The sequence below is a fragment of the Heterodontus francisci genome, chromosome 20 (genome assembly GCF_036365525.1).
Source record: "Heterodontus francisci isolate sHetFra1 chromosome 20, sHetFra1.hap1, whole genome shotgun sequence".
NCBI lineage: Eukaryota > Metazoa > Chordata > Chondrichthyes > Heterodontiformes > Heterodontidae > Heterodontus > Heterodontus francisci.
Window position 1 is genome coordinate 34348071 of NC_090390.1, and position 24766 is coordinate 34372836.

The 24766-nt window shown below is 40.3% G+C and overlaps 1 protein-coding gene across 2 annotated transcripts in view; it reads left to right on the forward strand.

Annotated features, from left to right (window-relative positions):
- The window catches only part of rpp30 (ribonuclease P/MRP 30 subunit), a 30034-nt gene extending 8141 nt beyond the window's left edge, over positions 1-21893 (forward strand). For both annotated transcript variants that reach the window (XM_068052578.1, XM_068052577.1), the window contains 6 exons: positions 1838-1927; positions 8810-8926; positions 16309-16338; positions 17942-17979; positions 20930-21009; positions 21652-21893. In XM_068052578.1, the coding sequence (XP_067908679.1) occupies positions 1838-1927; positions 8810-8926; positions 16309-16338; positions 17942-17979; positions 20930-21009; positions 21652-21764 (468 nt within the window). In that variant the 3' untranslated portion in view covers positions 21765-21893. The remainder of the gene's footprint in view (positions 1-1837; positions 1928-8809; positions 8927-16308; positions 16339-17941; positions 17980-20929; positions 21010-21651) is intronic.
- Positions 21894-24766: the final 2873 nt, after the last annotated feature.

The following is a 24766-nucleotide window of genomic DNA, read 5'->3' on the forward strand; positions in this document are numbered from 1 at the left end:
GCTTCCTAAAATTCTGTCATAGTTCAACTGTTGACTATAAAACTCTTGTTTTAATAGGTAGTTAGCCATGCAAATGAATAATATATATTTCTTTACCTTGTGCAGGTCTGAGTTATATTTTTGGGACTGTCAACTATTTGCCCTTGCTTAGAAGTGACCTTCTATGGATATGGAATAATTAAACTATATTGCTTAAGATGTTCTTCTTTAAATTGCAATCTTTGTGCAATTTTAGAATAGTTATATAACGATGCAAAAGCAAATAGAATTGTAAGTGCCTGAAAAGCCAAGTAATTCTAGCAATCTATCTATAGAATTCAAAGTTTTATATCTGGCACATATGATATAGCGAAGTGTCCAGTGTGTTTCGAGAGCAAGTGAATTTGTCTGTAAGTTAGTTTTGATCATCTTAACTGTCATTGTGTTTTCTTTTCAAACAAAAGTTCCCTATTTGTAAATGAAGATGATTCATTCAATAAAAATAAAACTGAAGAATGCCAATCAAATCCCTTAAACAAAATTCATAAACCTACAAAAAATTCAACAATTCACACAACTTTCCTTCTCATCTTACCACCTCCAGCAACCTGCACCCAGGCCTTCTCTTTTGGGTTACTCAGGCTTGCCTATTCTTTTTGTCAATTTGTTGCGTCTGTATGTGCCAATTACCTCTGTACTTGTATGGCCAGGCACAGTAGGACTCTGCAGGGGTCTATAAAGTTGCACAGACTATGATTAATCCTGCCAAGGTGACCTCAGCAGATAATACTGTTTTCTGATGAACAGACTATCTATCTGTGCTGCTGAGCTCTCAGATTTTGGTTTCAGCACCACTTGATGGTGCCTGTGTGCCCTTCAGTGCTTACTCATCCCAGTTACCCTGTTCCCCAGCAGTGTGAATCCAGGGTCAGTGTCACAGACACTTGCCTTCCTCCGTGCCACCCAGTAATTAGTTGTACAACTCTTCTCCCTTACCCAATTGATTGTACCCAAGCCCTGTTCGTTTCCCCACCCCCCCCCCCCCCCCACACCACTCCCACTGATCCCAACCATTGCCCTTCAAAGTGGTCTGAAGCCTCTGATTCCATATCTCCCGTAGGCATCCACCTTAACTAATTCCAGGCCCTGGCCCCTTCAACTACTGCCTCCCATTTACCAGGCACCACTTCCCCTCCCACAATGTGTTCCCCCAGTCCCTACTCTTTTTTTTAATCTCCCCTTTTCTCTTTCCCCCTCTCGTATGCATGATCCAACAGCTTTCAGACAACCGTATCTCTTCTGAAATAAAAACAAGAAATGCTGGAACCACTCAGCAGTTCTGGCAGCATCTGTGGAAAGAGAAGCAGAGTTAACGTTTCGGGTCAGTGACCCTTCATCCCTTCTGATCCCATTAAACCATCTATTTGCTATCCTCTTGTTGCATACCCTTGACTTTAAAGAATGTAACAGAAATTAAGTACATCATTAACGAAATGCATGACATCCATGCAGAGAGACTAGGTTTAAGCATAGAGTAAGAAAGTTGACCAATAAATCAACGCCACAATGAAAAACGTGTGTGGGAAGTGAAAAATATAGTTAAAGAAATATCAACATAAGGAATGAGTTATCACAAAAGCAAGACAATTCTGTTCTTTTTCTCCAGAGATGAAATAGCTTTTTTTTTTTAAAAACTGCTCATTCCTAATGCTGTCCTCTTCATTACCATTACCAAAATGAAATTTCTCTTCTAAATGCGGCAGAATTTAGATGCTAGTTAACTACGTAAAACTTACTTTGTTAGACCTCATTTTTTTATCAAATATTTTTGGTAACATATCGATTTATTTCTTAACAGGTAGCTTGTATGACCTTAGATATTGACTTAATCTGCATTAATGTGATAGAAAAGCAGCCATACCATTTCAGAAGGCCTTCTGTCAATGGGGTAAGTACTGTTTGTACAGCGAAGGCAGATTATTTTATCATTCTACATTTGGCAAAATGGCCATTTTTGCATGAAACATGTGGTAACAAACAGGGGACCACCAGTGTGCAGAATAAAGCCAAATTTGCATCAGTAATAAGTAGTAAAGAACAGGATGCAAAGTATTTAACTTAATAGCGAGAAATATTCAGCTAAGTACAGCACAGATCTTGTCACACCAAGTAGAAAATAGAACACATAACAAAAATAATCGAGTTGGCATAGACGAAGGTGTACATATAGACTGGGGAAAGTTAGAAATAAGAATCTAGATTAGGTTAAAGAATTAACCCATAACACTGCATTAGTTCAGTTGTGAGAGTGAAATATAGATCATGATCTTACCTGAGGCGTGACTTGAATTTCATGCTACCAGTTTGAAAGGTGCACCAAATCATGTGGATGGAGAGGGTGATAAAGGAAACCATAGCCTGAATAAGGCCCTATATACTGCTCCAATATTTGTATTTTTTATTTTATTGTGCTCTTTATTGAGGCAGAAAGTTTCAACTTACAGAAAAGTTAATCACAAATAATATTTCTCTAACTCTGCCTAGCTTTCCATAGGATTACCATTTAATTTTAACCTTTCCATATGTTTGTAGTGTAATTATTTTTCTTGAGGGTGTTTGATCAAATTCATTCTAGATATATAGTATTAACCCATATAGTATTTAGATTTAAATGACATATCTTTTTCTTTACTCATACCAAGAAAGTGCAACATTATTGGAATCTCATTACAACAATTAGTAATTTGTGTAATTGGCTGAGTTATTTACTGTCCAATTCATTTATTCAGTTTTACTGAAAAACCAAATAGGATGGTCCAAGATGTCTGACTTGTGTGATATGTATTTCGTTTCCAGTTGAAGTTGCAATTTCATTTAGTAGTGCAGGAGCGAATCAACTTGCTGTACCATCAGAGAAATAGCTGTGCACCAGCAGCTTGAGTTCCTGATCATAACTGAGCTGCTGAGCAAGTACCAAACAAAAATGGAGATAGAAATACGTGGGGTGCAGGACAGAGGAATGTGGCCAAACCACCCAGCACAAGATGGATATCCGTTCAGTAAATCTTCTACCAACCAAGCATGGTGGAGGGTTGGGGGCAGGAAATCCTTTGTCACAGTGTCAAACTGCTAATGATTCCAAGGGTTTTGTTTCTGCAATTCTATCCTGTACGTTCCATATATTCACTCTGGAGAAACATTTTCTGGCATCAGTCTTAAATTGGCATTTTGTTAGTCTGAATATGTCCCTCTTTGATCTTTTGTAATGGTTTGATCTGAAGTAGTGTTCAGGATTTACCTTTTCTGTCTTGTGTACCATTTACTATCTAAGTTCTTCTGAAGTGCCTTCATTGTCCCTTATTTTCAAGGCTGAAAAGTCTATGACACTCCAATCTTTCCTCATAAGTGAAGAATTAGATTGTGACTCCTCTTTGTTGCAATCTTGAATGTGTCCTTCAGGTCTCAGCTACTAAAGCTTAAAAGTACTCAAAGTCCTGTATAGTTTAAACATGATTTTCTCTTTCTTGAATTATACTGCTAGAACAGTAGAGTACACCTTCAATTTGCTTCGTTGATTACTGCTTCTCAGTGATTGGACGTGCTAAATGCTGAGCCTACTAATGCCCAATGTCCTCTGGAATGTCACCTGGAGCTAGTTCAGATAAAATATGCAGACAGGATTTCTGCTGAAGTTATGGTGAATAAAATTCGAACTGTGACTTAACCAATGATTTGATTAGGTTTAGTATTACTTTGTACTCAATAGCCCTATTTATAAAACATGCGATTTACTTTCTATAACACCATTATCAACTTGTCCTCCACTTTATTTAATCTAGAAATTGGATCGTGCCTGAATTGTAACACGAACCCGATGGTGCACACGCCAAATGAGGCTGGTAGACCAATTTGTCATGGTCCTGTCATTGGTTTTTTGAACTAGGTCAAATGAACTGCATTGTGATCTAATGCACAATATAGAGTAACCTTTGGCTCAGTCTACAGTTTTTTTGCTCCAGTCGAGGGAACCCTCCACACAACCACTGCAACATGTGCCACTAATTTTCTTGCAGCTGCCCTTTGCACATCTCACCCACGCCCTCCCTAGGGGTCATTTTCTCCAGCATCTTCCTGGTTCCCTTTTCTACTGTCTTTGCCCACCTTCTCCACCCCCACCCCCCCCCCCCCCCCCCCCACCTGCCCCTTTGCTCCCATCAATTCCCTGGGCAGGATTCCAGCTGCCTGATTATTGTTCTATAATTGGCCTGTGAAAGTCCACGCTCTTGAGCTAGGTTCCTCTATTCATGACCGTATTCTAGCTAAGTTTACCAATGGCATAGACTTGACTGAAACCTGGGTCACTTACAGCCATTGTTTCCTGTTTACTGAAGTCACTTGCCCTATTTCTGTGGCTGTGGCACAACCCATGACTGCTTATTCCACTTTGACTTGCCCCTTTATTCTTCTGAAACTTTCCCCACATTTCAGCACTTCACTATATATCCTTTTCTTTAAGGCCCTAATCTTTCCTATATCAAATCCCCAGGTAACTGACTCAAAAATCTCTTACTTACAAAAAAATAGCAAAGATCCTGCTAAATGAGAAAGATACAAAGAACAGCAAAGAGTGACAAAACAAATAAGAGCTACAAAAATAAATAGGAAAATAAACTTGCAAGGGATATCAAGGCGGAAAGGGTTGTCAGGAGCAATGTAGGCCCCTTGACAGCTGATAAAGGTGATATCAATGAAAATATAGAAATGGAGAACTGTTGAATAATTATTTTGTTAGTATTTGCAGAGAGGAAGAGGTCAGCATTCTGGATATCCCAAGGAAACTAATACTGAATTAGGGACAGGGGCTTCCACAATTAACATAAGCAAAATAACAGAAATGAAGAAAATTAAAGAGTGACATCTCCAAAACCAGATGTTTCCTCCCCAAGAGTTTTAAAGGAAGTAGGTGAGAACATAGCAGACACCCTAATTATAATCTTCCAATGCTCTTTCAATTCAGGAACCGTTTCTTTAAATTGGAAAATTGTGCATGTCACTCTGCTATTTAAGAAAGGTAGAGAGGAAGACCAGGGAAATATAGACCAGTTAGCCCGACATCTGTTGGTGGGAAATTGTTAGTGTATATAATTAAGGATAGAGTGACTGAACACCTTGGAGATTTTCAGCTGATCAGAGAGGGCCAGCGTAGATTAGTTATGGGTAAGTCATGCCTGACAAACCTGATAGGAAGTTTTTGAAGAGGTGACCAGTGGACAGGGGAATTTCTATGGATGTTAGTTATATGGACTTCTGGAAGGCATTTGATAAAGTCCCTCATAAGAGACTGTTAGCTAAAGTCGAAGGCAAATTGACCTAGTTAGGAAATTGGCTGCACAACAGGAGACCAAGTAGAGATAATTGGCAGGATGTGACCACTGGTGTCCTGCAAGGATCTGTGTTGGAGCCTTAATTATTCACTATTCAGAAATGACTTGGATGGTATAGAAAGTGTTACGACTGACCGCTCCAGTCAAAGCCCCAATCAAAATATACGATTCTGATTATGGTGGCAGAAACGTACTGTTAATTCAATCCCATCCCTCCACAGATCGCCTAACATATTTTTAAACAGTCCATAGTCTAATCCAGAAGTCGAAATAGTTGCCCTCATCAACTACTTCCTTCTCTTGGGTCATCATTTCTATCCTTCAAAACTGTCAGTCACGGTAAAATTGTTTGAGGTGAAAGCCTGTGATCCAGGCATGTCATGTTGCTCTTGAAGCAGCTTCATTCAGGGTACACCTAACTTGGCATACTTCTTCAATAAGGTAAACTTGTTTCTTCATCTATGTATGACATTCATCTGCTCTGCTATATATTCTTGAATATCATAGAATGAGACTTTTGATGGGACTACTCCCTTACAAAAATGGCAATGTTTTGTTGTACCTACATTAGCCTCACCTGGGGTGCTGCCTTTAAAACTGCTTTTTTCCCCCGTTGGTTTCCATACTGCCTCAGCCATCTGTTTTAGTATATGCCGCACAATTTCTTTCACTCTGAAATTGTGTCCAGCCAGAGGCTTTTCTGAGCTTCAGACAACTGTAACTCTTTAAATTGGCTGCATTCTATATCCCAGAACTGCAACCCATGTGACCCCTGCACATGGCCCAGACAGTGCAGTGCATTTGCTGTTAATAAACACCCCCACGCATACATTATGTTAATCTGTTGACTTTCTGAGACCTTTTACTGCATAGTATCCTTTTCAACAACTGCATTTCCATAGCTTTATTGGAAGACTTGAAGCTATAGGGTTAATTCCACAAGCCTAACGAGGAAACCACACTGAAAGTGCATGAGTCAAGACAAAGGGCAATAATGGTACAGGTTCGATATCCAAAATCTGGGAAAATCAGAAATCCAGCAGTCGTGGTCCCGAGGCCAGATTTTGGATATCGAACCTGTACCATTATTGCCCTTTGTCTTGACTCATGCACTTTCAGTGTGGTTTCCTTGTTAGGCTTGTGGAATTAACCCTATAGCTTCAAGTCTTCCAATAAAGCTATGGAAATTTTTATGAAAAATGCATGCTAGGTGCTTTAATAGCAGGTGATTTATAAAATTAATCAGACATTTGGATTTTTTTTTCTCTCCGAGTGCTTCTTTTCCACTTTCTTTTTTAAAACCAGAATGGCATTTAAAAAAATTTTTATAATGCAATTGTCCAAATTCTGGGAAAATCAGAAATCCAGCAGTCGTGGTCAAAATTTTTTTAAATGCCATTCTGGTTTTAAAAAAGAAAGTGGAAAAGAAGCACTCGGAGAGAAAAAAAAATCCAAATGTCTGATTAATTTTATAAATCACCTGCTGTTAAAGCACCTAGCATGCATTTTTCATTTAAAAAAAAATGTAAAAGGCACAGCAGCCTGCAAGCACATTGTGTCAAGGGCAGTACTTTCAATACACATGGTCATAAGCCAGAGCAAGTCCACTCTGGTAGCTTCCAGCAGTGTGGAAGAGATCAATCCTTGTCTCTGGTGTCAGACTACAAAATGTCCGGTTTTCAGACAGCCAGTTTTTTGACGTCCAACCATTTTGTACCCCACATTTCCTTTTCATGCAGCACCTCTGCGCCCCCCGCCCCCAGCTCATTGGAAGAGATGAAATGCTGATTTACCCTGGTTTATTTGTAGGAACACTTAAGTTCTCTGGTAGGCATCAAGCCAATACAAGTGTTCTTAATGTACAGATTTTACAGATGGAAACACTGTGAAAACTTACCTTTAGAGGGTGCTGTTGCTACAGACATAGAAATAAATAACTTTTTTCCTGCATTATAAACTCCTTAATTCTGCAACTGGTTGGCCATGTTGCAATTTGTAAGTAGCAGTGCACTTTATTGTTGATAACTAATCTGCTCTTTGAGTATTTGAAAGGCAGCATATTTTATTTTTCCTTAAAACCGTCCTAAAGGAAATAATCCTTATCCAAGCTTGGAGCCAAGAGAGCTCCACAGTGCATCATCAGGTGGCTGTGATTAATGGATCTTCAACTGAAATGAAGATAGTCAATGTAAACATTTAATTTTTGATTTCAGGGCAGGAGCATAAGGATTATTCATAATTTTCCTGGAGACAAATCATATTTCTCTCTCTCTTCCTGAATGTCTTCTCTAGTGGTTTTATCTATTTATACGTAATCAGTTTTATTTCATGCAACAAAGGCTTCTTGAAGCCCTAAATCCCTTCACAGAACATATGTGAGCACTCTAAACAAAATATTCTGTTGCACTGTTCATTCAAAATTTGTACCAGCAAATATAATTATATCTTAACACTTATTCTGTGTCAAAACATGACCCTAGCATTTCACAGCTGCATTTAATCACCTTTTTGTAAAGGAAGAAAGGAAATATACCATGTGAAAGTTTGAAATTTGTGTTGTTGAAATGAATACAGTTTAGTTTGGTTTTTGAATGGGTTTGGATTTTACATAAAGGTATAGTAAAATATAAGAGCAAGGGAGTAAAGTTGAATTTATACATCGCATTGTTTAGGTCACAATTGGAATACTATTGGCATGCAATTCAAGACACCATAAGGTCATAATAGCCATGGCAAAATTACAGTGAAGATTCAGTAAAATGCCCAGAATTGAGCAATTATAGTTATGAAGAAATTGAAAAATTGGGGCTGTTTTTAAACTGGAGGGAAGGGGAATCTGATCATTATGCAAGATGTGAAAGATTTTGAGATGGTAAATAGTGAAATATAGTTTCTTTTGGCCAGTGAATCAGTAAGAAAAGCTTATAAACTATTATTAGGGGATCGAAGGGGTAGTAGCATTATTTTTTACTAGGAGAATGATGAGGTTTGGAGTTTTTCAACATGAAATACTTTACCACATGCGGCTCATGAGACAGAGACTCGTAACTTGACAGGATTTGGATAACTGTTTGAATAGAGGAATACAAAAAGTTATGGTGGGGCAGTACAATGAGAGAGTAGGTGGATCCAGCACAGGCACAGCGGGCCCCCTCCAAAGCTGTAATTTCTGAGTCTTATCTTTTTCCCCTTCAATTTTCTGATTGCACCAACAGTAGGCTAGCTTTTATAGTAGAGATTGTTACAAAATTTATAAAATTTTAAGCAGAAATGTGTGCCAGTATTTATCCACTAATACTTTCTATTTTGGGGAGAGAAATGATGGAGTTAATTACCCATATTAATTTTTGAGTAGGTGAGTTGCATCTTAACTATTGCCCTGCTCTTTCAAAATTAAAGGAATTGCTTTTCATTTTCTTGATAATTTTTTTCTAATTCTATTTCAGGCTATTGAGAGAGGAATTTACTTTGAACTGGTATACTCTCCTGCTATTAAAGATTCCACAATGAGAAGATATACCATTTCAAATGCACTCAGCCTGATGCAGATATGTAAAGGAAAGGTGAGCACAAAGGTTATCCAGTCCTTTCAAAATGTTTAATCAAGAATATGGATGAGGGGATGATTGCTGTAAAACTATAATTAGTATATAGTTTGACTCTAGCTTTTTTTTTTAAAAAAAGCCTTTGCTGTGAAACCAAAAGAATCATGAACAAAAACAAAACCAAATTTAATGATTTTTGTAAGTGAGAGCTTCTGGAACTACCAGTTAATCCCAGTTGTCTGAGAAGATCTTTCACCAATAGTAATAATTGGCCGGAATTCCAAAGAACTGTGTGTTTATTAACTTTGAACTTGCTTTAAGGGACCATATTTGGAATGGATGGTGCAAAAAGAGGAAACTATCAGTTTTATAGCATCTGGAAGGGAATGGAAGCACAGCTTGGCTTATCATGTGTTTCAATTCCAACTCCTGTCGGCTCCCTGGCAGACAATTGAATCCTGGCTTTGGGCAAGAATTTTGTCTGAAGCTGGGCCCCAGCACCCCCTTTTTATTGTTGGGTTGTTTCTTTACTTAGTTTCTTTATGTTTAATATTGCATTGGAGTTGTAACATTTGCTACCTTACCATTGTTGTCACCTCATTGCAATTATGCTGTTGTTCTATTGCCTTGTATTTTGTTAACTTTGTATATTGCGCAACCACAACATGCAGGGCTGTTTTGGGAGGGCATATTGTAATGCAAAGAACCTTTTGATCATTGTGACCCTAATTTTTTGAAATCAACTAATGAAACTCTAAAAACCTCTTCTGTTTCGCCCTTCTCCTTTTAGATATATATTACAACCTCAGATTGTTAACATGAAAAATACGAGATATGACACCCCCCACCCACCCCAATTTAACGGATTACACAAGATTTCACATTTTAAGACTTATAATATGGTCTACACTAAAAGAAATCCCCAATTAACTAAATAGTACTTTGTAAGTAACTGATACCCCAAATTACAAATAAAGGTATTTACTTATTCAAACACTTGAAAACCTCACACCACACTGATGCATTACACAGTCCTTTTTGATTGCAAAATCCTTTGTAGGTAAGTGTCCCAGACTCCTCCCAGTTGCAATGGGTTGGATCTCTCAGACTTTTCAAAAGTCAATATTCTTTTCACTCGCTTCTCCAAGCACTTCTAACCTGGACGTCTGTGATTAATGTCGTTTCCAGTGTGATTTACTCCCCTGCAAGCTTCACTCTCAAAACAGGTTCAAGTCTTCACAGCCTTTTGCTCTATATCTTCAGGGAGCAGGTATTCTCTCACTCTCTTTTTTCCAGCTGCCACTGCTGAGTGTCTTCTCTTACAGCTTGCCTTGAGGCCGCACTGCTGTTGATTCCTTTTGTTACAGTCTGTTTGCCTCCTGAAAGTCTGTTAAATTTATCTGGATTTAGAAGTCAGTAGTTTATTATTCTGCTCCAAAATGCAGAGACCATAAGTCTGGGTTCACAAAGCCATGCAGGCCTTTCCATTGTCCCCAGGTGTTAACACCTGCCTGGTTCATTTGCAAACATCTCAACTGCTGACTCCTTGTTTTACGACCCAAAAGTCTGGGAGGGCAAAACCCATTGTTCTTCAGGTGTTAGTGCTGTAGTCTCTGTTTTCCAGAAGACAGTCTTTGATCTGTGTTCTCTGTCCTGTTAACCTTTCACAGAGTGGAGGTGAGGTCATCTGACCTTGACTTTTAAAAATCACAATTTTTAAGCCATAATCATGTTACATGGTCCAGCATTCATAACTGTATACTAGACTTGATGCTTCATGATAGCTACTGAATAATTGATTATTGTACTATTTATAGAAAGCTATAGTGGCCCGGATTTTGTGATTATAATGGCACCAAAGTGTCAGTGTTTGCCGTTATGACCCATTGAAACTAACAGCAACTTCTGGTGTCTGCACATGTGCAGTTAAACATGGAAATCCAGAAGTTGCAGTCACTCATTCCCCGCTCCTCCACAGTGTGCACTGCTGAAGCCTCACAGACAAAAATCAGTCACCAAACTGACAAGAACTTCTTTTACACTGTAATATCGCTGTTAAAAGCCCTCCAAAGTTATGCCCTGTTAATAAGGTGTAACTGAGTTTTTAATCATGCACTAAGCCATAACTACTGCTGAACAACATCTCTGGTCCTAGAAAACTAATTTTATATTTGTATCATGTCTAATGTTTCCATAATAAGTTCCATAGTTTATTATTTTTGAAACATTTGTTTATATATTTCAGCTTCTAATGTGTATGTTCCAATAATTATTTTTACTCCCTAAAATTTATAACCAGTGAATGATAATCAGTGCATTTTACTTCCTGGTTTGCTTGTCTGAGAATTCTTCACTCATTAAGGGCCTGGAGATCACCTTGACTTACCACAGATTCAAATTAACATCAGTGTTATTAATGCTGTACTCTGTAGCATGATTATGTTTTAAAAACAGTGATTTGTTTTTTCAAAGTTTAAGATGGAGCCAAAAGTCAGGAGACCTCACATCAACTCTGCTTAAAGACAAAGCAGAAATCTTGGTTAGCAGGACAACTGAGAACAGATCAAAGTCTTTTCACCCTCCCAGAATTTCAGATCGTAAAGCATGAGTCAGTGATTCGGTGAATGCAAATGTGCATGGCAGCTGCTAACACCTGGAAACAGTGAAAAGCCCAAATGGTGCTACTGAAGCCAGACTTGGGGACTTTGTATATTGGAAAAGGAAAATAAGCTTGTTGACTTTTGGTTCCAGATTAATTTAATAGGGTCAACTAATAAATAAATGAATAGCAGGGTTGCTTCTACCTTGAGGGTACACCTCCTGTGCTATGTGAAAGCTCCTGGATGCTTCCCGTATCCTGGATAACCATGTGTGCAGCAAGCGTTGTCAATTGCAGCAGCTTGAGCTCCGTGTTTTGGAACTTGAACGGTAGCTGGCGACACTGCGGTGCATTTGTGAGGATGAGCTACCTGGATATAACGTTTATTGATGTGGTCACCCCACAGCTTAAGAGTATGAAGGGAGAGAGGGAATGGATGACCGCCAGGCAGTCAAAAAGAAACAGGCAGGTAGTGCAGGAGGTAATAGAATGTTATTGTTTATTGTGAGGAGAATTGAATACAAAAGTAGGGAGATTATGCTTCAGCTATACAGGGCATTGGTGAGACCACATCTGGAGTACTGTGCACAGTATTTGTCTCCTTATTTAAGGAAGCATGTAAATACGTTGGAAGCAGTTCAGAAAAGGTTTACTGGACTAATACCTGGAATGGGCAGGCAGGCTGTCTTGTGAGGAAAGATTGGACAGGCTAGGCTTTTATCTGCTAGGATTTAGAGTAAGTGGGGACTTGATTGAAACATGAAAGATCCTGAGTGATCTTGACTGTGGATGTGGAAAGGGTGTTTCCACTTGTGGGAGAATCTAGAATTAGGGGTCACTATTTAAAAATATGAGGTCGCCCATTTAAGACAGAGATGAGGAGAAATGTTTTCTCTGAGGGTCGTGAGTCTTTGGAATTCTCTTCCTCAAAAGGCAGTGGAAGCAAAGTCTTTGAATATTTTTAAGGCAGAGGTAGATAGATTCTTGATAATAAAAGGGGTGAAAGGTTATTGGGGGTAGGCAGAAAAATGGAGTAATCAGTTCAGCTATGAACTTATTGAATGGCAGAGCAAGCTCAAGGGGCCAAATGGCCTACCCCTGCTCCTAATTTGTATGTTCATATGTTTTTATGCCCCTGAGTTCATCTCACTCTCCAACAGGTATTCAGTTCTGAATACTGAGGAGAGTGATGGTTCATCTGGGGAGTGCAGCCAGAGCCAGGTCCATGGCACCACGGGTGGCTGAGCTGCACAGTGGGGTACAGGGAAGACTGGAAGAGCCATAGTGATAGGTGATTCAATAGTCAGAAGAATTGACAGGTGTTTCTATGGCCGCAGTCATGAATCCAGGATGGTGTGTTGCCTTCCTGGTGCCAGGGTCAAGGATGTCACTGAGCGGCTGCAGAGCACCCTGAAGGGGGAGGGTGAACAGCCAGCCATTGTGGTCCACATTGGAACCAACGACTTAGGTAGAAAGAGGGATGTGGTCCTCCAGTCAAAATTTAGGGAGCTAGGTAAGAAATTAGAAAGCAGGACCTCAAAAGTAGTAACCTCCGGATTACTCCCAGTGCCATGCACAAGTGAGTACAGGAATAGAAGGATAAGACGATGAATGGGAGGATGGTGCAGGAGAGAGGGCTTTAGATTCTTGCGACATTGGGACTGCCTCTGGGAGAGATGGGGCCTGTACAGGCCAGACAGGTTGCACCTGAACAGAGCCGGGACTAAGTTTCTTGTGGGATGTTTTGCTAGTGCTGTTGGGGAGGATTTAAACTAGTTTGGCAAGGGAATAGGGACCTGAGAGTAGACTCGGTTGGGACAAAATCAGAAAATGGAAGGCAATAAATTAATGGATGAGTCTGGAAGACAAAGGAAACAAAGGATAGAAAATAAAAATAGAGTTTGGCAGCGCTCAAGGGTATCTATTTGAATGCAAGAAGTATAGCAAATAAAGCAGATGAGCTGAGGACACAGATAGACATGTGGCAGTATGATATAGCTATTACAGAAACATGGCTTAAGGAGGGACAGGAATATCAGCTCAATGTTCTTGGTTACAGGGTATTCAGACATGATAGGGAGTGGGGGGGGAGCTGCCAATTTTGGTCAAAGAAACAATTACAGCTGTGAGGAGGGATGATATGTTGGAAGGTTCATCAAATGAGGACATATGGATTGAGCTAAGGAACAAAAAAAGGGGTAAACACACTGCTGGGAGTGTACCATAGACCCCCAAACAGTCAGAGGAGATAGAAGTGCAAATATGTAGGCAAATCTCTGAAATGCAAGAACAATAGAGGATTTTAACTACCCAAAAGAATTGAGGGAGCAGAATTCTTGAGGTATATTCAAGAGAACTTTTTTGGCCAGTATGCAGCAAGTCCAACAAGAGAGGGCACAGTTTTAGACTTCATTTTAGGAAATGAAGCTGGGCAGGTGGAAGGAGTGGCAGTGAGCGATCATAATTCAGTCAGTTTTAACATAATTGTGGAAAAGGACAAGGATACAACAGAGTTAGAGTTCTCTATTGGGGAAAGGCCAATTTTACCAAACTGAGGAGTGATTTAGCAAAGTGGCGTGGAAACAGCTAATAGGGAGCAATGGGTAGACCAAATAATTACAGGCCAGTCAGTCTAACTTCTCTAGTGGGCAAATTATTGGAATCAATTCTGAGGATAAACTGTCACTTAGAAAGGCACAGATTAATCAAGAAGCGTCAGCATGGATTGGTTAAGGGAGGATCTTGCCTGACCAACTTAATTGAATTTTTTTGAAGAAGTAACAAAGAAGATAGATGAGGGTAGTGCAGTTGATGTGGTCTACACGGATTTTAGAAAGGCTTTTGACAAGGTCCCACATGGCAGACAGGTTTTTAAAAAAAAAATCCCATGGGATCCAGGGAAATGCCACAAGGTGGATACAAAATTGGCTCAGTGGCAGGAAACAAAGGGTAATTGTTGATGGGTGTTTTTGCGAATCGAGGGCTGTTTTCAGCGGCATTCCACAGGACTCAGTACTGGGTCCCCTGCTTTTTGTGGTATATATTAACGATTTGGGTGTAAATGTAGGGGGCATGATCAAGAAGTTTGCAGACGACACAAAGATTGGCCCTGTGGTAGAAAGCAAGGAGGGTAGCTGTAGGCTGCAGGAAGATCTTGATGGTCTGGTCAGAGGGGCAGAAAAGTGGCAAATGGAATTCAGCCCAGAGAAGTGTGAGGTGATGCATTTGGGGAGGTCAAACTAGCAAAGGATTACCAAATTAACTGGAAAATACTGAAGCATAGAGGACATGAGGGCACTTGGAATGAATGTCTACAGATCCCTAAAGGTAGCAGAACAGGTTGATAAGGTGGTTAAGAAGGCATATGGAATCCTTTATTAGCTGAGGTCTAGAATATAAGAGCAGGGAAGTTATGCTGGAACTGTATAAATCATTGGTTAGTCACAACTTGAGTACTGTGTGCTGTTCTGGCCACCTCATTGCAGAAAGGATGTAATTGCAGTAGAGAGGGTACAGAGGAGATTTACGAGGATGTTGCCGGGACTGGAAAATGCAGGTATGAGGAAAGATTGGATAGGCTGGGGTTGCTCTCCTTGGAACCGAGAAGGCTGAGGGGAGATCTGATTGACATGTACAAAATTTGAGGGGCCTGGATAAAGTGGAGGTGAAGGGCCCACTTACCTTAGCTGAGAGGTCACTGATGGGGGCATAGATTTCAAGTGATTGGTAGAAAAATTAGAGGGGAAATGAGGAAAAATCTTTTCACCCAGAGGGCGGTGGGGGTCTTGGAACTTACTGGCTGAAAGGGTAGTTGAGGCAGAAACCCTCAACTCGTTCAAAAAGGAGTCTGGATGTGCACCTTAAGTGCCGTAATCTACAGGGCTACGGACCAAATGCTGGAAGGTGAGACTAGACTGGGTGGATTGTTTTTCGGTTGGCACAGGCTGTAAGAAGAGAAGACTACCAGAAGTGGCAGCAGAGAGAGAGAGAGAGAGAGAGAAAACGAGAGAGAGAACGATCACTGCTCTCAGGAAAAAACTGATACAGCAAAAGGCTGTGAAGACTTGAACCTGTTTTGAAAGTAAAGCTTTGCATAGAAGTAAAAGACCAACAGGATCACCAAGAATCGCCTTATTGACACATCTGATCAAAAGTGCTCGGAGAAGTGAGTGAAGAGATTTACTTTGAAAAAGATCTGGCAGATCCGACCCATTGCAACTGAGAGGAGTTTGGGACTTTTAGTTGCTAAGATTTTTGCCATCGGAGAGTACTGTGTAACGTATAAGTGTGGTGTGAGGTTTTCAAGTATTTTAATAAGTAAAGAAAATACCTATCAGCTATTGCAAAGTGCTGTTTAGTTAATGGGGATTTCTTTTATTTGTTACAATAAAAGTCTTAAATGTGAAATCTTGTCATGTAACTCTTTAAATTGGTCTATGGGTTCATAACTCATTTTAACGTTAACGGACTCACTGAGGTCATAACAGTCAGAAGAGTTGAAACTTTTTCAGAGATCCATAGATCTTTGGGCAGCTTTCTTTGAAGTCAGCAATGAGTTCTGCCATTTTGCTGCTGATGGCAACATCCAGGCCAACGTGTTTGTCATAGTTGTTAATGTTCAATTAGCCTAAAGTGCTTTGAATTGTATTCTCTCCAAACAAATCTTGCCCTTAGATTGCTAACCATACTGAGTTCCTGTTTGTTTTAGAGACAGATTTGTTTAAAATGCAGTAGTTGTGCTGTATGAAATCCTGCAGCCTTATGTTTAAACTTAACAATGTTTATATCTGTATTCCTTTAGAACATAATTTTGTCAAGTGCAGCAGAAAAGGTAAGATTTATGTTTTTTTAGTCCAATATTGTGTCTTCAATCATAAATAAATTTGATTCTTTACAGTTTGGCTCCTATTATCTGAGTTGTCTCCCACTGGAGCAGTGATATCTTCTATAGTAATTTGTTAATCATAGGCCCAGTAGGAGCACTGTACTTGATCAGGCAATTAAAATGCAGAAAGTTTCATGTGTTTGCAGCACTATTTTTGAACCATTCTGTTAGATAAAGATATTCGTTACCAGCTATGAAAGCACTGGTATTGTCACAGTTTGTGCTGTAAGGTTAATAATTTCCCATACTTGCACACCTGACCACTTCAAAAAAAAAAGTATTAACAGTACGTAGGCTGGAAGAACACTACGGCAAAGATAACTGTAGAAGATTTTAAGTAAGAGACTGAAGTTGCTGAGATACAGTAATTTTAGGATGTCATTGTGCTGTTACTAGATTGTAATTCACTAATACGAGCACCTTATAGCAAATATATTCATCAATTAGTTTGTTTGGTAAGGTTAGTGTTTTTTAAAATAAATTACTTTAAAATTTGTTCATTTTGGTTGCAAGAGCAGTGAACGTAGCATTTGAATTTAACTTGGATCATGGTTTCAATTTAATATTTAAGTAATAAGTGGAGTATTGCATTCTCCACACTCCTCCCTACATTCTTACTGTTTTGTAATCATGACTTATTGCAGTTTCCTACTGTAACTCGTTCTTTCCCAGAGCCTCAACTGAAATTCCTTATTCACTTGTGTTTCTTTCTATTTACAACCTCAGGCTTTTTTAAAGTCCAAGCTTAGCATTGCCCGAGGGATAATTTTATATAATGACACTCTTGCTGAAAAAGCATCTCCATTGAGAGTGCAAATCAGGAATTCAAGGTGTACCTCCCCCGTCCACATAATTTTTCATCCATCAATTAAGGGAAGTACCCACCTGATGAGTGCTGCCAATGGGGACACTCATAAAATCGTCTGTACTATCTGCTTCCTGACCACTTTTACTCTCTTCAGTCTTGTCAGAGCCTTGTGCTTTAGGAATTGGTCTTCAAAACCAGTTATGAAAAGGTGTCCAGGTATCAATTGATGATTAGGGTACACTACTTTACTGGTTACAGTAATAGATGAGCAGCCAACAGGCTGTGAGCTCAAATCCTACCATGGCCTGTTGCAAAACTGAATTCAATAAATCTAGTAATCTGTGGGCTAGCACCCAAAAAAAAAAAATGAAATGGGCCGATTATTCTCAGAACCACTAATGCCCGCTAGGGAAGAGAATCTGCTGGTCTTTCTTTCAAATGGATCTAGTCACAAATTGTGTGATTGACTCGTAATTCCACATGAAGTGTCCGAAAAAGCCACTCTGTCATAAGACCAATTGCTAAAAAGAGGTTCACAACCGCCATTTCAAGGCAAATAGGGATGGGCAATAAATGTAGCCTTGCCAATGATCCCAAAATCCTGACTATGAATAAAACAATGTGGCAAGTTAGGGAAAATTAGAAAACAAGGTAACTTTTGTGAAGGGTACAAGATGTTTAATGTGCCAAATGTTTTTTTTTTAAATCTATACAATGATGATGTCTTTTTCCTGTCTGTAGCCTTTGGAACTGAGAGGACCATACGACATTGCTAACCTGTATCCTTATCCAACCATGTTTGGTGTAGAAAATATTTATTCTCTGCATGCATTGAGTTTGTTCTTAAATACCTTTTTCCTTTTGATTAAGTTAACTTTTTAATAAAACAAAGGCAGCTTCTAAATTCAGGATTTTATACGACAGTATATTGTGCACTTGAGTAATTTTGGTAATTACTAATGACACCACACTTTCAAATTCGTCGCTGGGAATGGATGAAGGAACTGTCTTGAATGAAGATTCTATTTCAGATCAGGTATATTTTAGTAGGAAGTGTGTTTTGTTATTGGTGTTTAACCCCTTTGTGCCTTATTTGTCAAATAAACAGACAGCGACAGATTTTCTTGTAGGTTTAAAACAGAAAATCAGTGGTTTAATACACCTTATCCTGAAATTGTCGCAACCACATCCACACACACACACACATGAAAGACAGAGCGAGGAAAAAGGAATGTGATTTTAAGTGGGGAGCAGGTTTTGGGGGGAGCGGAATGGTGTCACAGTAAACCTGTTAAATTTTATTGGAAACCAAGTTCTCATTGGCTGCAGGTCTGAGGTGGTGTTAAATTTCTATCTTGGTTAAAAGTTCAGTTGAAGATATTGGATCTCACTTATAATTCACTGCAGTATAGGTGTGGATGTACAGTTCTACAGCAGAGTGCAACCCCTCTGATTTGCCAGAAATGAGCTGCTTGGATGCGTGTGTGCGTGCATGCGCGCGCAGATCTCTCTGTGTCTCTCTCTGTCTCTCGCTCCCTGTCTCTGTCTCTCTCGCTCCCTGTCTCTGTCTCTCGCGCTCCCTGTCTCTGTCTCTCGCGCTCCCTGTCTCTGTCTCTCGCGCTCCCTGTCTCTGTCTCTCGCGCTCCCTGTCTCTGTCTCTCGCGCTCCCTGTCTCTGTCTCTCGCGCTCCCTGTCTCTGTCTCTCGCGCTCCCTGTCTCTGTCTCTCGCGCTCGCTCTCCCCCGGCTCTCTCGCGCTCGCTCTCCCCCGGCTCTCTCGCGCTCGCTCTCCCCCGGCTCTCTCGCGCTCGCTCTCCCCCGGCTCTCTCGCGCTCGCTCTCCCCCGGCTCTCTCGCGCTCGCTCTCCCCCGGCTCTCTCGCGCTCGCTCTCCCCCGGCTCTCTCGCGCTCGCTCTCCCCCGGCTCTCTCGCGCTCGCTCTCCCCCGGCTCTCTCGCGCTCGCTCTCCCCCGGCTCTCTCGCGCTCGCTCTCCCCCGGCTCTCTCGCGCTCGCTCTCCCCCGGCTCTCTCGCGCTCGCTCTCCCCCGGCTCTCTCGCGCTCGCTCTCCCCCGGCTCTCTCGCGCTCGCTCTCTCTCCCCTCCCCCAGCCCCACCTTTAGAAGATGTGTTACATCTCACCTCTGGGTAGGAGAAGCTTTGGTCTCTTTCCCCCATGGTGATTGCACAGTGGCCTGGGGCGTGGCTACTTCACACCTGTTTTGTTCAAGAAGAGCCGATTCAATTCTAGAATATTGTAGGATGGGTGCAATTGACACCTCTTCACTTTGAAGTTTTTCCTTTGTCCCTGTCAGACAGTTTGAATATACTAAGGCCCAGTCATTTTCCTTCGACAGCCATTTTTGGAGCACATTATTCACGTTTTAAAAGAAAGGTCTTTCAAAAACTTGACACTCAGTTTTTCTAACTCTTCAGATTTTGCCCATAATTTTTCATCATCACACTTGTATGCGTGATAACTAATAAATGAAACTCGTAATTTGTATCACACAATTTCACATTAGATGTCCCATAGCTCTTGCAATTGATTACTTTCAAATTTCAGTACTCAGTATGCAAATATGTATGAGTGATAGTGAAATGAATGATTATTTAAGCTACTCTTTCGGTGTATGGTTTTCGGAAGGAATGTTTGCCGTGATACTGCAAAAAAACTCCTTCTTCAAATGATTACAGTCGCCTGAATTGGTAGATAGGATCTTAATTTGACTATTCATCCAAAAGTCAGGCTCCTATCAATGTTGCATTTCCTCAGTATTACTGTAGAATGTAGCTTAAATTATGCACAGTAACCCTAGTATGGGGCTTGATCCATGACCTTGTCCAAGAGTGAGAGTGTTACTAACTGAACCATATGACAAGTTATGTAACACTGAAAGTCGGGCAAAGGTTGAAATGAATAATATCCTTATTTCCACTTACAATTAAATTTCACCCCTCTTATGGCACGGTTGTAACACGATGTAACACTGCCAATGTTCTTTGTGAGTCATTGATCAATCTAATCTTACTCTTTGTCCAAATGAGGTGTTTCTTTGTAAGTTCTATGATAGAAGCTTGTACTTTTCATTCTGTGCATGGGATATGCACAATGCAGGAAAAAAAAAGTTGTTGAAATAACTTTGTTGCCCTTAAGACTACAGTATTCACTTATTAAGAATTTGTTTAGTTTAGTTTAGAGATACAGCACTGAAACAGGCCCTTCAGCCCACCGAGTCTGTGCTGACCATCAACCACCCATTTATACTAATCCTACACTGATTCCATATTCCTACCATATCCCCACCTGTCCCTATATTTCCCTACCACCTACCTATACTAGGGGCAATTGCTAATGGCCAATTTACCTATCAACCTGCAAGTCTTTGGCATGTGGGAGGAAACCGGAGCACCCGGAGGAAACCCACGCAGACACAGGGAGAACTTGCAAACTCCACACAGGCAGTACCCAGAACTGAACCCGGGTCGCTGGAACTGTGAGGCTGCGGTGCTAACCACTGCGCCACTGTGCCACCCAGTATAGTGTGTAATGTTAATGTGTGTCCACTCTAAAACCAGGAAGAAATATTCATTATACTAATATTAATTAAATCTAACTTGCATACATAATTTACATTAGATGGTAGAATTTTATAATGGTTAAAGCTAGTTACAGGGCTAAGACAATATTATTGCTATACTATAAAGTTGTAGTCCTTGACCAAATTACTGCAAGAGGGTTGCTTTTTGGCCTATCTGAAGTAGATGCCAAAGCTGCCGTGTCGACCAACTGTAGAGCAGCCCTTTTGCATGGAGGTAAGTGATGCATTCAGTATTTTCACCCGATTTTGTACAAAACTGATTAATGTAGAGTTTGGTTTTCCTATCCATTGCTTGTGCTAAATATGGTATCACAAAGATTTATAGTAGTATATGTTTTTGATTAAGGTGAACAGAACATTGGAACAAATTAAGTCTATGGTGTAGTATATTATCAAGGGCAGTCCTGTCAAAGGAACGTAATCGCATGTGAGAAATTCGGAGCTCATCATGTGCAAAATTACAGAGAGGATCCCATATCCTGCTGTTTTGGCATGTTCTTTTAATACACCAATGTGCAGCAGCATTGCACTGGCTTGATGTGAAAATCTGCTTCAGATTAATAATCTATTTCAAGATTTTGTGGTCTCACAAAAATCTATCTTAAGTAGCAGTTGTAGACGAAGCATGAATGTTATTTTACTCACCCTGGTATTTGCCTGATGTAAATAATTATACTGCTTCCTCTGTACTATATTATAACATTTTCAAAATACGATTGTTTTCTGTAATGCTATAATTAACAGGAATAGATGCTGTAGTGAAAAATGGACTGGAGGCCCTCATTTTGTTCCTATACTGGCTGCCTGAATGAACTTACTTTGAACTAAACTCTCAATCATCATGTTTTCAATACAGAAACCAGAAAGACTGCATTAGGTGTGATCTACACAGTGAAGAAAGTTCCAACAACTGAAGAGAAGGATGAAGGAAGACCTCTTTCCAAACGAGCTAAAACCAAAAGCAACTGACAACAGGAAGACGCCATTGTTCAAGTTATAATTTGACTTTAACTTTGCAGCCATATGTACATTTTTTTGTAAATGGCTGCATTGAAATAGCACTATGTTGATTAAATTACTTTTGTAATTGCCATATAACATTTTAATCATCAGTGGTGATTTTGAAAGCACAAAATTGAGAGTTTGAGGCTAATTAAGTTCTGCAGCACATTAAACATCTGTTAGCTCGAATATAAAATCTTTTCAGTCTGAATTTCTATGTTGAGAAATTCATTTTCCAAGATGCTAATGTGTATGACTTCAGAAAATGTGAATATCCTTGAATAAGGACCACAACTGGCATAGTTCTCATCTATCTTGCAAGTTTTTATTTAAATTCAGGACTGTTGTATCAATCTTGTTTCTTTCTAAAAGATAAACAATTTAGATCATACAACAAATATTGGCTGTTCTACAGGCAATATAATTATCTTAAGCTTGTTCATCATCCACCCCTGAACTATTTTGTGGACCAAACAAGAAAAGGGTAAGGGGGTGGGGAAGCGGTAGATGCTATCATACTTCTCATCAAAGCAATATGCTATTGCACCATAGCTTTTTAAGCTATGGCTGCTACATTGTAGACTTGTAATGGGCTCTGGGAAGCTGTGGTGGTCTATACCGATCATACTGTATTTAATATATGCCAACAGAAAGAATATGCAATGAAAGCAGTGTTTGCCTCTGCCTTAAAAGAATTTTCTCAATAGTGGGCGGATGAGAGAAGGGAGTTCCTTGGGTGGATTGACAATCCTGGGGGGAGATCGGTGGCCTATTGTGGTGGGGGAGGTTGGTGGCTCCTCTTGCAGCCACCTGGATCCAGGAAGTCATTGTAAAGGTACTTGCCTCCTAAACCTGTCAAGTTCTCACCTCAGTGAAACTGCCTGGAAAACTGGCCAACTGTACTTGTCAAAAACTTGAATGATGATTAAAGTTTCATCTTAGTCATCCAACCACTTTCCAGCTTCAGTTAAAGGTGGTTTTTGGGTCAGGAAATGGATTTCTACTTTAAACCGCACCCCTCCCCCAGCCTCCGCAACACCCAACCAAAACCCACTTTTTTAGGTTCATGTGATCCCCAATGTTTTGGCTTAGACCCTTCATCAGGGCAATGATCTGATCGGTGTAGCCATTATCCTGCAGGATAGCTTTGATGTGCCCTATTTTGGCATCAAGCTTGCAGAGTGAGCAACTGGCTCAGGCCCTCTTTACGAGATTGCCAATAAGGCTAATCTTACAGCATGTGGAGCTGTAGCAATCTCAATATTGACCAGTGCTAGTATGCTCGTGATTGTGGTTGAGAACCCATTTGTGGATTTCTCAACTAGCACTATCCTGTGGGATTATGGCTATCCTGATCAGATCATTGCCCGTTGTGTATTGCGTATACCTACAAATGGACTTGAGTTTGCCACTTTTGGACCTGAAAAATGCCAGGTCTACCTCATTACCCTGGAAGGGAACGGTATGTCAAAAATTTGAGCAACAGGTGAAGCTAGCTGTTTCACACTACTGCTGTGCAGTAGCAATGCAAGTGGTATTTTCCACTAATAGGATGCTGCTGTCAAGCCAAAAAGACATTCGGCCTACCAGAAATGAGTGATGTACATAAATTCCAGTGCAAGTTCAATACCAGATACGTAGGCCATATGTCCAGACTGGCTGATCATATCAAACAGCACGTCCCTTTGGCTGTTCGCAATAGGAAGAGTACTGACTATACTCAACTAGACTGTTCTTGCAAAACTCAGAACAACAATGTCTAATGTTAGTTGTGATTTTGCGATTGGACAGCACTTACTGAATAATCCCAAGTGTGCTAAGAATTGCACTAAAGCAATTTAAGAATATCAGTCAGACAGAACATGTCAAGGCATTGCACCTTTTTGAATTAAACTAAGGTATGGGAGACAATAGTTACTGCATTCTCCTTGGCAGTGCCTCAACGAATCAAGAGTTGACTTGCCAACCAATCAGCACCCTTTTTTCACATGGTATAAATTTTTGCTCCCTTTGAAATTTGGCATTCTTGCATCTGTCCTGCTGAATGCAAAGCAAAAAGCTTTGACAGCATATCTCAGTAATACTCAAGTTCTGTACTACCAAGTCACTATATGTAATAAGATGTGACAATAGGGGGAAGGGTAATTAAAAACATTATGGTAGACAGACATTGAGAATACCTCAGACAGTTTGGGTGTAAAAGAAAAAAATCTGGCTGCGTGGTACAGAAACTGGCAGCTTTGGAGAGGAACAAAGCTTGATACTAAAGGTGGAGAATGCGGTAAAAATGTTCACATTGAGTGCCCATCTGTCACTGTCCCACCCATCCCTATGAAATACTGCCAAGCCCATCCATTGACTAAAAATCCTATCTGAAAAAGTGGGACCTAAAGTTAGGATATCAAGATATAAAAATCAATGTTCAAGCCAGGTGGCTGCAAAGTGCCTAATTCAATGATAGAACACTGTTCCTCAAACTTAGGTTGACTTTCATACGAGGTAAAAGACAGAGCAGTCAGAACAGAAGTGCAATGAGGAATTGAAGTGCAGAACGATTGGGCTTGGGGTTACATTTGCAGATAAGTTCAAAAGTGTTGTCACATAATCTTGTATTTGGTCTCCCCAATGTAGAAGAGACGGCAACATACAGTATACTAGTTTGGAGGAAATACAGTTAAATTGGGAGGAGGTAAATGGATAGATGTTGCAACTTCTGCATTTGTATCAGAAGGTGCAAGTGGAAGGACAGCAGTTTGTCAGAGTGCCAGAGGAGTGAATCAGGATGTGGAGGGAGGAAAAATGCATTTGCTGGTGGGATTAGTAAGAGATTGCAGAAATGTGGGAGTATGAGCTAGTGAATATGGACAGTGATGGGATGGAAAAAGGAGTATCCTATCTTGGTCATGGTGGATGAGGGCAAAAGCATATGAAATGGGAAGGACCACAACTGAAGGCATCCCCGACTGAAA